At 36.7% G+C, this 16,594-nt stretch overlaps 1 protein-coding gene across 2 annotated transcripts; it reads right to left on the reverse strand.

Moving 5' to 3' along the window:
* Positions 1-2,416: 2,416 nt before the first annotated feature.
* LOC106918573 (dysbindin domain-containing protein 2-like) lies at positions 2,417-15,350 on the reverse strand. Of its 2 annotated transcripts, none has more exons than XM_088007236.1 (4): positions 15,156-15,350; positions 8,083-8,232; positions 7,501-7,650; positions 2,417-4,928 (listed from the first exon to the last, which is right to left on the reverse strand). In XM_088007236.1, the coding sequence occupies exons 1-4, from the start codon at positions 15,271-15,273 to the stop codon at positions 4,627-4,629; spliced, it is 720 nt and encodes a 239-aa protein (XP_087863362.1). In that variant the 5' UTR covers positions 15,274-15,350; the 3' UTR covers positions 2,417-4,626. The 2 variants fall into 2 exon arrangements, with proteins under 2 accessions (XP_087863362.1, XP_087863361.1); XM_088007235.1 differs by having other exon boundaries at positions 2,417-4,934.
* Positions 15,351-16,594: the final 1,244 nt, after the last annotated feature.

The raw sequence follows: 16,594 nt of genomic DNA on the forward strand, positions 1-16,594 counted from the left end.
TCTGGGTTACATTTTATTAAGTTTGTTTTATTTTATTTCTTGGATTTATGATGACCTTTCTGTTTGATATACGCAACACCACAAACTGTAGTTTAATTATCAAACTTTCTCTGAATCGGTTTGTTACTTTCTCCGATATCTCTTTCGCATTTGTCGCTGTGTGTTTTTCCTGTCAGTTTAATTCTCCATTTGCTTTGTCCTCACATTTTTCAGTTCATAGTTCAGTTCATAGTTTCACTTTACCCGTGGTTATGTTTAGAAATAACACACACTTTCCTTCTTCTCTTGTTTTTTTTTTTTTTTTGGCTCGAAGTCTTAATCATATATCTTCATGTATGTCTTTCAAAAAGCAAAATGCTTGTTAGGCCTGAAATATTTACTGATTTGCAAATTGACCAGGACCAGTCCAGACCTATCCCACAATAAAAACAACCTTATTAATTGGAATTAAATATTGTTTGTAGACTTCCTGTTGTCAAATGCATGAAATCCCATGTCATGCAAGACTACAGATATTGCTTTGTTTTTTTTGTTTGTTTGTTTTTTAATCGCAGCAGTTTGGATCCTCTGCTTACATACTTTTAGAAAATGCCTGCATAGCACTTTCACAGAACTTCTGTCAATTAAAGCAACACTGAGAAAATCCTTAGTTTTGTGGTTCCATACCTTGGAGAAGAAAATTCCTCAGATAAAAAGGAAAAAAAGGGGTCATAACTTCAGACACACTGGCTTCAGGCAGACAACACGTTGCTCAATGTGTTGCTACATTGCTGAATGTGTTGCTAAGTTGCTCGATGTGTTGCTCAACATTTTGTAACACATTGAGCAACGTTTTGTGACCCATTGTCACAAAAGCCCTTTGGTCTATGGAAATATGGAAATATTTCAGAGTTTGAGTAAGATGCTAATAATACATAAGTCAAATTTGATTTCTTGATCATTTAACAAAACTGCCTCATCATTAGCAACATTTAATCTTTTTAACTTTATCTGCATGTTGCTTTTCTTGTTATAACTTTTTTTTTTTTTTTTGCTTTTGTCTGCATCACAGACTGGATGCTGTCTAGCATGCTGATGTAAACAGTTAAGCTAAGCTGCATACTTTGCTGGCTGAGGGACCAGCAAAGCGTAATGAAAAGCAGTGAGCTTTATTATACTGGGGGGAGTGGAGGATAACATGAAACACGGCTGAGTTAATCAGTGGGTTAAGACCAGCTATGGAAGAAAGAAAACAGACAGACTGAACGGAGGTGAATAATAAACACAAAGGAAGCTGAACCAGACACAAAGAAACCAGGGGGAAAAACTAACAGTCATCTAAGACACACTAATTCAAATACACAAAGAACAGAACATAAAGGAATGAAGTGATGCGGCAACGCTTTCAAGCATTAATGGACACAGAGAAATGAACCGAGTACAGCTAAATATTTACCAAACGTTTTAACCCCGTCTCTTTGGGTTATCTCAAAATTCAAAATGGAGATAACGAGGTTTGACCACCGACCTGTAAATTTGAAATATCTCTGGACGCCTGATTCAAATGATTGCATGACCTCCTCGGCTGCAGAAACCTGTAGACCACCCACTTAATCAAGCCAGGTTCATAGCAGAAGGAAAACATCTAAAACATGCAGGGCGGTGGTCCCTCAGGACAAGAATTGAGAAACACTTATTTAATGGAAGGATTTTTATTGTCCAAAGGCGTGAAGCCCTGTCCTACATGTTTTAGATGCATCTCTATTCCAGCACATTTAATTTGAATGTCTGCATGACCCATTCTTCATGCAGTTAGCGCTGCTGAAGCCTGTTATTCACACGTTTATTAAAATTTGGTTTGGGGCTGCAAGTGTGCATCTAAAGCAAACAGGATAAAGAGGATAAAGAGGATTCAGGACCAGAGTTGAGAAACATTGGCCTAAAGCTCAGTGAAATATTCAATTTAACCAACATGTAACAAGGGTTTTACTGTCAGTGTGGTTCGAAACTGTCCTCATACTCAGTCTTGTGGATCCCGTCAGCAAATACACTATCCACAGACACTCATAGCATCCAGGAAGTGGCAGAGAACATTCAGCTTAAGGCCAAACTTGCAAAACAAGTTGCACTGGAAACCTGACAAGTCAGTGTATGTCGGTACAATAAAGCCTGTGAAGTTATATTCAAATTTTCCAACAAGTGAGTACAGGCCAGGCTTCAGGAGCATCTTGACAGCTGTTTGTAGTGAGTAAGCATCTCTGATTCCTCAGAATCAGAATGTCAAAACTCTACAAGAGAGAACAAGCCTTTACTGAAATTGGGGGGACAAAAGGTGTGGGAAATAAGCAACTAAAAGCAGAAGTACATTCAGCAGGTTTACTATCAGGTTAATTTTAATGGTGGCATTTTGTAAGGTGGGAAAAAGTGTAACAATAAAAAGGCTCTGGGATTGCTTTATTAACAGTTTTACTGTTGTGCTGCACCACTGACATCTTTATGCATTTACGAAATAAATTTAACACACAACATGAGCTCATAAAACTCTTCTCAGGTGTGCCATTTTTTTCTCCAAGTGTTCACACCGTAAATACGGAGTCCTCTCTTTTAACAACACATGGAGAACGAGACAGCGAATTTCACACAGGCACTACCAGCAATATTTTAGAAAGTACTAAGAACATATAACCATACAGCTACAAGAACATTAGGGCATGCATTTGCAAAAAAAACAACAAAAAAGCCATTTCATACATAATGTTCAAAATACTTTCTTCATGCAAACAGAAGAAACTTTACAAACAGATTTTATTTCTGTCATCAGTGGTTAATGTAAAATCACCACTTCAAAAACTACTGATTAAAGGGGTCATGAAGCACATAGTGTCACTGTATAACACAACTTCATTCGTTCTAATTAATAAGATTAGAACATGATGTAAAGCTCAAAAAGTCAATTCACATAATATTTCTCTTGAAGCTGTGTACATGTTGGACAAGAAATTGAGGGCTTTGAACGTGGACCTTTTTATGGGGTGTGGGAGCAATCTTTACCCTCTTATCCTGGCAGGGCGCCCATCTACCTATCTCCAGCAGTCACTGGTCGAAAGGCGGGGTACAAAATTGTGTGAGAAAGTTACACTAGCCCAGAAAGAAATTACTTGTGCACAGAGACGGAGAGACAAAAAAAAGCAACATCTATAGATTTGGATGTGTGCCAAGAATCTTCTTGCTGCAAGGCAACAGCGCTAACAAGTGTACCATTGTGCAACACGCAACAATCCCTGATTCTTGGCTGGGGATGTTTTTAATTAAAAATTTTTTAATTGAAAAAGAAAATGAAACCCAATATATTTCCCACTCACTCATTGTTTGTCACTAAAACAGTATTTTGGCGTGTTTTTGTATATTTGTTAATATGACAAAATCCAGTAACCACCTGCTCCTTTTCTTTTTTTCAGTTTCTGCTAACAAAACCCCGTTTCTAAGAAATGCGCGGCCTACCCTCAAACCAAAAATGTCATCATTGAACTCTTTGAGCTCTTCAAGCAAAGAGCCGCCATTTTTATCTTTAAGGATTAACTACAAATCTTTTAATGCAAGGGTTGACGACAATGAAAGTCAAAACATGCCGTCGAGCAGGTACTCATGGAAGTTTTGTAACTCCTGTTTGGAGATGATGTTTGCAAAGAAAACTGCAAAAAGAAGATCATAAAAAAATAGTACTCAGGTTTGATGCGTAATCCTGTTTGCTAACAAAAAAACCCGGCACTGTGTTTTATAATGCAACATTATAATTGCATGGCAAATAATCCAACAAACTTCAAAAGGATTTGTCTAAAATAACATGAAACAAAAAGAAAATCCAGGAGCAGGCTAAACAGAGGCTTTTACGCTTGATTCATTTAATACTGTGGTGTGTGTTTTTATTACTGTATATCTTAAAAAAGCAGTCTGTTATTACCTTTATTTCTTGGCCTCTGTTGTGACATGTGTTCCATTAAAAGCATGGTTGAACTGCTTTCATTCATAACCAGATCTTTGACTTACTTGATTTAATGTGTTTTCTGTGTCTCTCAAAAAACAGATACGTTTTCTATTTGCAACTCATAACGAGTTTCATGTTTTTGAAACAGAGCTGTAGTAAAGGTCAAGTACAACCAGTTGTTCCCAGAACCAATCTAATTCTTAAATAGAGTCCACCTGTGCGTTTCAGGGTTCAATTAGGTCATGTGGCCTACTTGAATTATGACCAAGTGACGATCTTGTTTTTAGTTCTTCATTCATCTGTTGAGAAACCGAGCCTTTAATAAAAGAAAAATATGATCATAAAAAAACAGTCACAAGGATCCCCCATGGCAAATTGTGAAGTAAAACTGAACTTGTTTTATGTCAACCAGAACAAGTTTGTGCAGACGAAAAGAAAAAAAAAATGCCTCATTGTATTGATATAAACGTCTTCTGACACAACTGCCAAGAAACTATCAAATGACTGTACCGTAAAGCTTGTAAAGTAAAGGTGGTTAGTTGGTAAATCATAAAGGAGAATGCACAATCTAAAGGACAAAGGTAATCACAGTTGACCCAAACATGCGGGGCGTTTCAGCTCATTAGAAAAGAATGCATATGCACAGGGGAAAGGAGGAATATTCAGTCTTTTTGATGGGCTGTTGAAAAGCATCGTTCTTCTTCATCTTCTTCCTCTGTTTCTTCATCTCTTGTGTTGGGAACAGAGGTCAGCAGCAGAGTGTCGGCGTGTACTTCTTCATCATCGGACTGGATCACCGGTGTGTCGGCTCCGCCTGCACTGGTAACACTGGAACCAGACGACGTTGAAGAAAATCGAGACTGGGATCCACGGTAGACTTCGTTTTGCCTCTGCAGCGGCGCTCGATCCCTGTAGACAACCTCTGCTTCTTCATCCACTTCGTCTTCGTCATCGTCCTCACAATCTATAACTAGGTGAACAACAACATGTTAAAGTCCATTTTTGTCAGATTTAGATTTTTAAATAGATAAATATTAAATTAAAATGCACACAGAAGAGCCTAAAATGTGATTGCGTTGTTTTATTGGAATGCTAGTGTCCCAAAGATATGTGAATCATTTTACACTCTGGCTTTCACAAGTTTAATGAAGAACTTTAATATTCTTCTGTTGGGTCAAATATGAAATCACAAATTTCACCAGCTTCACAAAAATGCCTGTTACTTTTGAACAAAAGTAACCTCAGTGCAGGATGATGTTGCTGCCGTCATGCTTGACTGTGGGCGTGTTCATCTTTGGGTATTTTTGCGCCAAATTACCATCTAGAATTGTGGCCTGGATGTTCATCTTTACACACATTTCCTTGCAAAGGCTTATGGGATTATATATCCTGGCATATTAAGTCCAATACCTGGGGCTTCTTGAGTGTCTTCACTAACTAGTTTCATCAATTATCTACTCACTTTCACTTTGACTGCTGTTAAGTAATAATGATAACTGCCTTCCATGTTACATGCTGTAAAAATGTAGTTGGTATGTATACGCATAGCGTTTTTACTTTTATCCGAATCAATTTTACTTAAAAAGAAAATAAATAAAAAAAATAATAAAAAAAAAAATATATATATATATATATATATATATATATATATATATATATAATTGTTTTTTTTTACTATAGTGTTCTGTTATAATAATATTAATTAATTTGATCTCTTTTAGAATTGTGCAACATTTTGGTTAAATTATATATAAAAAAAAAAAAAAATAATAAATAAATATATATATATATATATATATATATATATATATATATATATATATATATATATATATATATATATATATATATATGTATATAATATTAATTAATTTGATCTCTTTTAGAATTGTGCAACATTTGGTTAAATTATATATTATAATTATATATATATATATATTACATTATATATATATATATATATATATATATATATATATATATAATTTAACCAAAATGTTGCACAATTCTAAAAGAGATCAAATTAATTAATATTATTATAACAGAACAAATAGCAATAAATAAATAAAATATGCTCAAACACTGATTAAAATTACTAAAATGAAAGCAAAACAAAACTGCAAAGTCAAAGGCCACTAAAAATAAGCTTGTTTTAACCTTTATTTTTTAAATCTAATATATCAAGCTTCAGGATGAATTTTGACACAACCAATAGAAACTGGTTTGCTGATCCAACTGCCTGTAGTGAAACATAGGCTGAATCACACCGGAGAGTTACAGAGCAACAAGAGCATTAAGGCATTAATAACCCGACAGAAGGATTTCAAAATTAACTCTACAGCAGAACCAGTGAGATATGTTAGAAGCAGCAGCGTTTTGAACAAGCTGAAGGCACAGGGGAGAGGCCTGGCCGACCCCATCGTAAAGTTTTCTTCTTTATGACTGTAACTCTGCACAAATAGATGCTTTTAATTTGCTGTTTGAGCTACGGCTTTAGGCAAAGAATGCAAATGAAAGAGAAAGGAGAAAATCCATCAGGGACAGCTGCTCTGTGCGTTAGGTTAATCAGACTGATTGTAACTGTCATATCAGCTGAAGTGGACAGAATTCTGCCATTCAAGCAACAGGTGCTCCAATTAATCATGAATTTAATGTGCACACTTACTGTATGGAGCCAGGTGTTGTTTTTTTTTTACACCTCCACTTTGAAAAATATTTTTTTCAGGAGAATTGTGCTGGGAATGTAGCTGAGATTATTTCTCACACTCATCTATTTTATAGCACATAGTGCATTTTTCACATGGGTGTTCACACATTTCCCTCTTTCCAAGTTCTGACATTTACTAGAAGACATACCTTCTTCTAATAAGATAAAATTGCTTGGTGCTTGGAAAAAAAAAACTCCAATAAAAGAAAAAAAAAAGAAATCAGTAGTAAACACAGGTGTTTTTATATTCTGGATTTAGCTGATGTTTTTTTTTTTCTACCTTTCAGAAAAATAAATGTTGCTGTCATGATGTCATGAGAACAGGTCATAACAAATATTCTCTTAACCTGTGATGGAAAAAAAAAAAAACTAATGCTTGACACACCTAATGTTTCATGCAGTTACTTGGCTGCCCAAGACTAAATTTTCACTGAACTATACTCATACTACAGCAGATAATTGGAAGTTGGCTTGGGTCACGGTGTCAGAATGTTCGCTCCATTAAACTGATAGGTTCCCTGGGGCAGTAGGTGTGGCTTGTCTCCTATAGGTGCAATTAGATTGCATGAAATTTGAGTCTTATGTCTTGAGGCCAAGTCACCTCTAATTTTTACCCTTGTCTTCCTAGAATTCTCTCTCAGCAATTTATGTTTTGTTTCACACAGTGGAAGTAGTTTCTATGCTAAAACTTTGAAAGGTTAAACGATGTCAAGGGGTTAGCTGTATATGTGGCAGGATGCAGGGAATAGCATGTTTTGTGTGCAGATGTATGACATTTTTAGTTGCCGATCAGCAAGTAAAAATTATTTTTTTTTTTTTTGTTGCGCACCTGGTAGTGGAGACGTTAGGGCTCCTTCGTCACCAGCTGAGCTCGAGTTGAGGAACACGTCAAGGGCTTCCTGATCTGACATATCCATAAGATCCATCTGCTCCAGAGTGTCCACGTTCACCTCCATAGATGAAATACTGCCCATGGGGGCTGCACCGGATCAATGCATAGGAAAGAAAATTCAGATGTAAATTATGAACATACAGATGCTTTTAAAAGGAGTAACTGTTGTTTAAAAATTATTCATTTTTGAGCTTTTTGGTTCTTTTTATCCCAATGTGTTCCGACTGGCAGTGTAGCAATCAGATTTATTGTCTGATAGCCAAGGAGACACTTACACAAGAAGATAGATAGATAGATAGATAGATAGATAGATAGATAGATAGATAGATAGATAGATAGATAGATAGATAGATAGATAGATAGATCAAATTTAATATAGAATTCTACAGGACATAAATACAAAACTAAATACATAACTGTTCCATCAAAATCTACATAATCATGATATAATAAGGACTTATATATGAAGCAGAAGATAATATTTGAGATTTACTTCGTCCAGGAGAAGAAGGCACTCACGTTTCCTGCAGTCGACCTGTAGGTGCGTAGAGGGCAGGTAGTTGTCCACATCGTGCTGGTAGACATCTTCGAAGAACCGTTGCCTGTCTCTTAGCTTCATGTGCTGAGCAGAATCATTGTTGTACAAACTCTGGGAATTGTCCTTTTCAGCTGAGCATCAAACGACATAAAGAAAAAAGTCACGAAGAAATATTCTTCACTTCCTGTGAGTTAATGTGCTCTGTCCTGAAATGTATTTTTTATTTGCAGAAAAATAACCTAACCACAATAATATTTACCGTAGCATTTTAAAATCTTTTGGACTTCTTTTCTAAAATGATTAGCTTTTGGCAATTATTTCTGGGCACTAATGTAATCACCTTTGTGTGTACCTGCCTGTGTTTGTCTTTCAGTGACTCATAGGGAAGTCCTGGTTTAATTTGCACAATATGTTTGTGATCAACTAATGATGTTGCCTATCAAAGGAGCCGTTACAAAGGTTTAGTCTCTAAATAGCTCTCTGACACTGAGAGACTTAGTGAACAAGTCCAGCCTGTTACCGCATTTTGCAAAGCCTTGTTTTGCTGCCACACCTTCATTTTAAAAAATGTCGGAAAACTGATTCTAAAGAATGAGACAATAATCTGAAATAAATCCCAACTGAACCTTATGGTAAAAAAAAAAAAAATGTTATTTACTATCATTGAAATCTATAATTCCCTAACATGTATGTATAATTTTCTGACGCTGTGATAAATTAGCTTGTTCTGTTGCTTGTCATCGAACCAAGATATTTTACAGTGATAGCAGTCTGACCTCTAGTGTTCATCATCAGCTTCACACTCAGTGTCTTGTTTGACAGCAAATGTATATCTGAATTTGATATATATATATATATACACACACACACACACACACAAAATCTGGATAATTTTTCTTTCTGTATTGATAGGTGTGTCCATTTTAATTGAGCAAGTCTGAAATAGAACAGAAAACCCTAAATAAGAAAAAAAATTAAATATGTTATTATAAGAACATCTGTTCCAACTGTAAGCCTGCCTAACACAGTGACTTTCAATAAGCCGACAGGCCCTGGTTGCATAAGCATGCCGTGTCCTCCTCAGTACACGCAGTGACTCTCCCCTGGGCTCCTCCAGCTGACACTTTTACTCATGTCACAAGTGTTTTGGCGTGGTTTGTACATGTACAAGAGTTTAAATATTGTTGTCCAGCTAATTTAAGGGTGTAATTATGCCTTTGTTGTTAGTTTGTCAACATCAAGCGTCTAGGGTTAACAAGTTTTCATGATGCACAAAAGAAGCCTCTTGATAGTTTTTGGCACCATTGTTCTCTTGTTGAAATCCATCTTGTGCATGTGTCACCCAGCTTTTCTCTTCCTGGACAGCTCCATCTCTATAGAACTGGCTTGTCATTGTGCCAGTCATTTTTTTGACTGCCCTGGAGGCGTGTGTGTGTCCACTGTCAGCCACTAACCACAACCCTTTATTCTGTCACTCAAACAGTCCCTAGAGTCTGGAAAAAAAAATAAAAAATCAGCTGTTTACAGTCTCTGATGTTTCAGCAGTTAGTGGAAATTTTGACATAAACTTTCGGTTTCCGAGGCATGCTTGTAATAACACTAAACTTCATGTAAATGTAAATATAATGGCTAGTGTTGCTACATAGGTATGGTTTACTCTTAAATCGTATGCTAACTCCCCATTGTAAAACATTTCCTTTTTTTTTTTGGAATGTGCTTAATGACTAGTGTGGTTGTCTTTACCCTTGTGAAACCGTTGAGAGGATCGGACAACTTTTTTCAACCTTTTTACGAGAATGATTACCTTTGATAACATAATTGTACCGATCATGAGGTGAAAATGCTGACTGATGAGAAGAAGTGTGAAATAATAATAAAAAAAATTGGAACAGGTTAAATCACTGCAAATCCTCAGAATAATCTTTCTCTGTATTCTGATATGTGCATAGATGGGATTTATCACTACCTCATGGACTGGTACCTCTTGTGAATCAGCATAAAAGAAAATTAGCATAAAAATACTGCTGTAAATTAATATGTGTTAAGAAAATAAATTTAAAGTATGCTAGTTTTAAAACTTAACATGTCTTGATTGAAATAGCCTAATTATAGTTTTAAAATCAGTAACTTATTCTGGCCTATTGACCTTTATGTTACCTGCAGATGGTTTGCTAAGATCTTTTGAACTGCCTTTTGTCTGTGTGGGAAAACAATACAGTAGAAGTTCTAGCATTTCACAATCATCTGAAAAGCCGTAAAACAGCAGGAGTTCCTGGCTTTAGAGAGAGGGTCAGAGGTAGCTCCTGGTTGGAGGAGCAAAGATACGCCTTATTTGAATAAATTAAAGACAAGAATACGCTTTTTCTATAAAACTTTCTACACAGGAATAATAAATCAGATTTGCTCTCGCAATTCTCCAAAGACGTCTTTGCTTTTCTTTCTTTCTTCCTTCCTTCTTCTTTTCCATTTATGTCAGGTAAATGAATGTATGTCTCTGTTGTTCTGCAGTTTCTGTTGTAATTTTATGCGTTGTCTTCTATTGGATTAAACTGCAATTCTGTGACGTCTGCACTCATTGTTGTTTTTGTGTGGCTACACGTGGCTCGCCGGGAGAACCTGGGATCGAAGAAGATCAAGCCAAAAGAGTTTTCTTAAGAAATATTATAACCTAAAATCTTCTTCAACATATGCTAACATGTTTTTGTTAGCATAACAAAAACATGTTATGCTAACAAAAACATGTTAGCATAACATGCTAAAATGTTATGCTTATGCCTAGGCTGCAGTTTTGAATATATTGCAATGGTGACCTTGAAACATCTTGAGGATAAACTAATCTGCAAATGATGTCACACATTGTTAGTTAGTGATATGAGCAACATGCCACTCCGCCCATGGTGCACTGCTTGAGGAGCTGCATAATCACTACAAAAAATGTATATTTTGTAGTATTTCATCATTTTAAAGATGCACTTCTTTATCTTAAAATATAAAATCTTAGAGACACCAATTAAGCAAGCAATACAATGACACTAAACCCTCTTGCTGTTGGCTTCTGGTTTGATCAAACCCTTACAAAAAGATGTTTGAAATTTAGAAAGAGATCTCAAAAAGGAATAAAGAAATTTGGGAACGAAAACCTGTAGCCAGTTTCCTCTGAAAAGCCAACAGGAACAAAAATATGATTAGGTTTGACTCAGCTTCTGTCATCCTACAGGTAGGAACAATGCAATCAAGTCACAGCACCGCATTTAGCCAGTTAAAACTAAAATCAGTCATTAATTAAGGCAAATGCTTTTTTGGGAGACTGGTCTTCACATAAGAAGTCCCTGCCACATCATGACCATGAGGCAGGAGCGGGAAGTTTAAAATAAATAAAGCCATCACTGAAGGCATACTCAAGGCTTGATGATGATGAAACTACACAGCTTATATAAACCTCACTTTTTTGCCTGTTGGCTTCTTTCTCTCTCTGTGACTCTTGCTTGCCATCTTTCGCTGCCCATGCATCTAAAAATCACACTGCATTACTCAAGATGAGATGACCAATGGTCATATCCAACCCACATGCAGGATCAGCTGTGTGCCCTCATCTGCTTCTCTCTGCGTGGGCTGATAACATATATGTAGAAGAGTGACTCATCTAGACAACCTCTGAGCTTCCTATCTTTCTGCAGCGGAGGGTTTGTAGGAGATCTTCACAATTTCCTGGTACTGCAGTTGCACTTTTCCCTGTGATCAAAATGTCTTTCTTATTCTTCGCACTAGGGAATCCCTCACTTTTGACATGGGATTTTAAAACGCCGACCATCTTAGCAGTTCTGCTAAAATCAAATAGATTTTTTTATTCCAGCCATCGCCCACTAACAGTTGAAGTAATGTTTTCCAAAAGCCATTTGGAGGAGAGTGTAATGCCATAATGTCAATGAAACCAGGCAACGCTTTGCACATAGGGTGCTGTCTTACCCTTTAACCAGGGACAAGAACACAGGCCATGTGGAAAATATGAGCTGTGGATTTGTCAGTGACCAGAGAATATCAGCTGTGACATGACGTTTGTTTTGTTCTGGAGGTTCTTGTCCATGGGATTCTAACAGACATAAATGGAGAAAACAAAAAACATGCATGTAGGCAAATGGAGAAGTAAAAGCTTGAAATGCACGTGGGTTTATCTCAGATTCAGGAAATGCACAGTTTTCCTGTTGCATGTAATTCCATGCACTTGTTCCAATAACTGACAATGCATACAAAGTGTATATACAAGTTGTAATTGATATAGAGGTCAAAGACAAATGTTCCATGCCGCTACTGGTGCTAAATGTGTAGCTTCATCTTATTTGACTTTGAAAATCCTATGATTTTGTGTTCAGGACTCATGTCCTTTACTCATAAATCCCATAAATCCCCTTGTTAGCCCACATTAAACTATCATTGCTTAAGTCTTACTGTTGCATAACACAAGCACAATCCGTAAGCTGTGTATCCTTCAGTACCCAGGAATGGACTCTTTCTGTTTTGTACTGCCTGACAACATTCCTCACATGCTTATTTTTAATGTCTGGAAATGTAGCTGGGACTCTTTACTTCACTGAGTTTGCCATGGAGGGCTAAATTATGGAAGAATAAAAAAAGAGAACAATTCTAAAAGAAGGCACAACATAGTCATGCAGTCTGACTCTGGCACATGTTGGTCCTGGTATAAAGTAACTGTAGTATCAGTGATTTGTAAGAAAAAGCCTTGGCATCTGCTTGCCTCAGCTAAGTTACATGCAGTAAAATATGGAGGCTTCAGGAAAGTCATGCAATATTTTTGCATTTACTTCTTATTGAAAAAAATAAACACAAACTCAAAGTAATTCATAGTTATGTATTGTACTTTACTTGGCTAATTTATTTACTAAAATGGACTTTTCAGTAATATTCTAACTTATTGAATATGACTATTTTGTTTAAATAATTGACATTGTTGTATAATCAGTCCATTCTGGAAAAAAAAAAGAACAATTCAAGTGCATTATTAAAAGACCAAGAAGATAATGGCATTAATGCCTATGGTGACTGTATGCAAACTTTTCACTATTAAAAAACCTTTTGGGTGGATCAGATCATCCGCACATGTTTATATCAAGAAATTTAAGTCAGCATGAGCTCAGGAGTTAAGGGTAGGACTAAAGGTGACAATGAAGCTAAACCACCTATACAGAGCTTCTTATATACCTCCCAGCTCTAATTACTTTTTATTTTTCACTGCAGTGTCCAAAATATCCACACTTCTTCTGCATTTTCCAATCAAAGATAAAGAAACTGCATATGCTGTTGCTTCTCTTTTCAGCTGCAGTTTTCGCTCCCAATCTCCCATTTACAGAATGAAAATATTTCAACTGTGCCATTTAGTGCTGCAGTTATACTTCACTCTGTGGCACCACACTGAAAGCAGGGAACAAATGTTCCTATTGAACCTGTAAGTCACATGGCGCAGCATTCAGTTCCCTTGTGGCAAGTGGCTAGAAATCCCATGATCATGATCTCCGATACCACCAAACCCAGAACTGGAGAGCTGAGAAAGCTGCTAAAGCTGTTATGCTGCATGGCCACTTTCATCTGACAGCCCATCTATCTCCTCCCTTCTCTGTCTCCTTCCATTCATTCGCCCCCTGGGATCCCCATGATTGTGTCACCCATCTACGCTGCCACATATTTTTGAGAAATTACTACCCTTATTTATCAGGCCAGGCGCTGCTTATTTTGCACGCCTCTTAGCCACAGAAGTCCATCACACATAAATCATTTATGAATGAGATCACTGCACCGCAATTGTAACCTCCCCCCTGCCTCCTCCCCAACCCCCAAAACACACATATCCATAAACCCACAGCCACGTCGCAGAAGGTAAATCAAGTCTGGCCATTAATGCTGTCCTGCTTCTTTCTTCTATAACCAGCACTCCCATCAGGCAGCCTGTGCAATACTGCAGGAAGCAATATATATATATATATATATATATATATATATATATATATATATATATATATATATATATATATATATATATATATATATATATATATATATATATATATATATATATATATATATATGCTTGAATCAGTTCAAATCAGTGTTTGAACTGATTCAAACTGATTTGGATTTCCCTGGATGTTCCCATTCCAAAGCACTTTCCTAAGGCTAAACACAAAGTTGACCTCCAACAATGTCCACCACTTCTTCTGGAGGTCAGTCAAAACAGGGCTTCTCAAATGCTCTGGCTGAAGCCTAGATTAATGCTCCCATACATATACATTCACAGCAAGTTTGATATCCCTCTTTTCACATTATACTTCAGTAAAACAGTTGCTCTGGCGTAATTTAATATATCAGAAAGAAAAGCAGTATGAAGGAAGTGGGATTGTCCTCATGTAAAGACTTTCTTTGCTTTACCTTTGTCAGGCATAAAGAACTAGTTCTTATCCCTTCACGCTGATTAAAACTCAACTGTATCAACATTGTTGCACCACCATCAAGGCTGTCAGGCTAATTTAGTTACACCAGACAGGACCGTCAGCTATTATTATCACTTTGGACAATGAGACTTTTTATGTCCTCCTAATGAGGGCTGGAAGCAAAGGGGTAATTAGGAAGGAAAAGGATGAGCTTACGTAAGTAGTTTTTGGGAAAGAATGAAAAGATTTATCCTTTGGGTTCAGTTTTCTAATCAACGTAGATTTAGGGAAATTACAAAACAGCAAAACAGTGTTTTATGAGAGTTATAAGAATTAAAAAAGGACAGTCGGTATTAATCAAAGTTTTATTACAGAGCCCACAGATTTTAAATTACTTCTAATGTAGAAGACAAAGCTGTTCCAAAGTTTATGTTAAGATTTCATTGTATCTTAATGTACTCAATATATTGTTTCAAAAGAAGAGACTTGAATGCAATTTCAATTATGCTACAGTAGCTGAGAGTAATCCGAGTAATGACAGTACAGGAAACTTATTGGCACTTTGTCTGCATCTGCACTTGTAACAGAGTAAATGCTACATTGGTTATACTCACACGCCAGACGCTTGTTGTGGTTTGTCGAGCCAGTGGATGACATGATCCAGTAATGTGGGACTGGCTGAAGACTGTTTACCTTTGACTGAGTGTGTATTTTTTTCTCCTGGATAGTCATCTAGTCATGGCATTTCTCCTGACTTTAGTGCCCTGAACCATCAATGATAGCACGCTCACATCCCCCTTTAACTCTCTTTCTTCTTCCCTGCTCTGCCTTTTTGCTGTGTTCGCTGACTCCCTCCCTCCCTCCCTCCCCCTCTGTCTGATTAGTTGTTTTTTTTCCCCAGGTTTTCCCTCTCACTGCTTCTCACTCTCATCTTGGCTGTTTTGCAGAGTCCCTCTCTCTCTCACACACACACACACATATATATACAGACACACACACACTCTCTTACTCGCTGTCAAACTGGCTAAGTAGGGTTGTAAGAAGCTGTACAGCTTAGATGCGATGTGTGTGTGTGTGTGTGCGTGCGCGTGCGTGCGTATGTGTGTGTTGAGGGGATGAGTGAGGCAGTCTGGTCTGTACCAACTCATGACTGTGGGGGTCAACAGGATCAGGAGGAGATTTTTACATAATATTGAAGAGTAAGCCATTTCAGCCATTTTTAGTTTTACTTAATATTCCATCTTTTAATAACTTCTGCTGGTAAAAAAGAGAATTGTAGTAAAAAAGAAAAACAAAAGTTTTACATAATTAATTATGAATTCCTTTTGCTATGTATTACTTTTGTCTGTTACATACAATTACAATAAGGTGCTTTTCTGGAACTTAGATTTTTCTTTTTAGGCACTAATGTCCTTTATTTAACAGTAACTGGACAGGAAGTTGGGAGGAGGAAGAAGGGGAAAACATGCAGCAAATGGCCCGAGACCTAGAATTAAACCCAGGACAACATTGCTGAGCTCTACAGCCTCTGCACTTCGTTTACCCACCGAGCCATCTAACGCCCCAGGAGCTTTACTTCTAAGTCATGTTTTTTGATATAGAAATGCATTAAAGTGCAAAATTAAACCAAGAGAAGAATGATCAATGCCTTGCTATTCTTGAACACAGGCGCTAACACTCTTTTAGTTCCTTCTGTTCCATTTTCACTTAGATTTTTGTAAGCTACGTGCTCTTACTTTTTTTTTTTTTTTTTTTTGGTTCCACTTTTAGTTTGAGAAATTTTGGTTTCTAGTTCTAGACAAAACTACCCTGCCTCACTTGAATGTCAACCCTTTTCACATTTTGTGACATTAAAATCACGTTTTGTTTTATTATTTTATGTAATATACCACCAAAAAGTAGTAGTAGTCCATTACATACGGTCCAAATAAAATACATTTAACTTTATCGCTGTGACGTGAAAAAAAGGACTTTGAGACATATTGAACCAGCAGATGGTTCTTTCAATCATTGTGGCCCTGACACAACAGAATATACATCTTTGACAAGCATA

This window comes from Poecilia mexicana, unplaced genomic scaffold, assembly GCF_051168715.1.
Source record: "Poecilia mexicana isolate PSO_F unplaced genomic scaffold, ASM5116871v1 scaffold_7, whole genome shotgun sequence".
NCBI lineage: Eukaryota > Metazoa > Chordata > Actinopteri > Cyprinodontiformes > Poeciliidae > Poecilia > Poecilia mexicana.

Bases quoted from the DNA above. Each gene is read 5' to 3' on its own strand.
- LOC106918573 (XM_088007235.1), bottom strand. From the start codon at position 15,273: ATGACTATCCAGGAGAAAAAAATACACACTCAGTCAAAGGTAAACAGT. The intron at 8,233-15,155 runs GTGAGTATAACC...TTTGATGCTCAG, and splicing joins CCACAACAAGCGTCTGGCGT to CTGAAAAGGACAATTCCCAG. The intron at 7,651-8,082 runs GTGAGTGCCTTC...GATCCGGTGCAG, and splicing joins ACAGGTCGACTGCAGGAAAC to CCCCCATGGGCAGTATTTCA.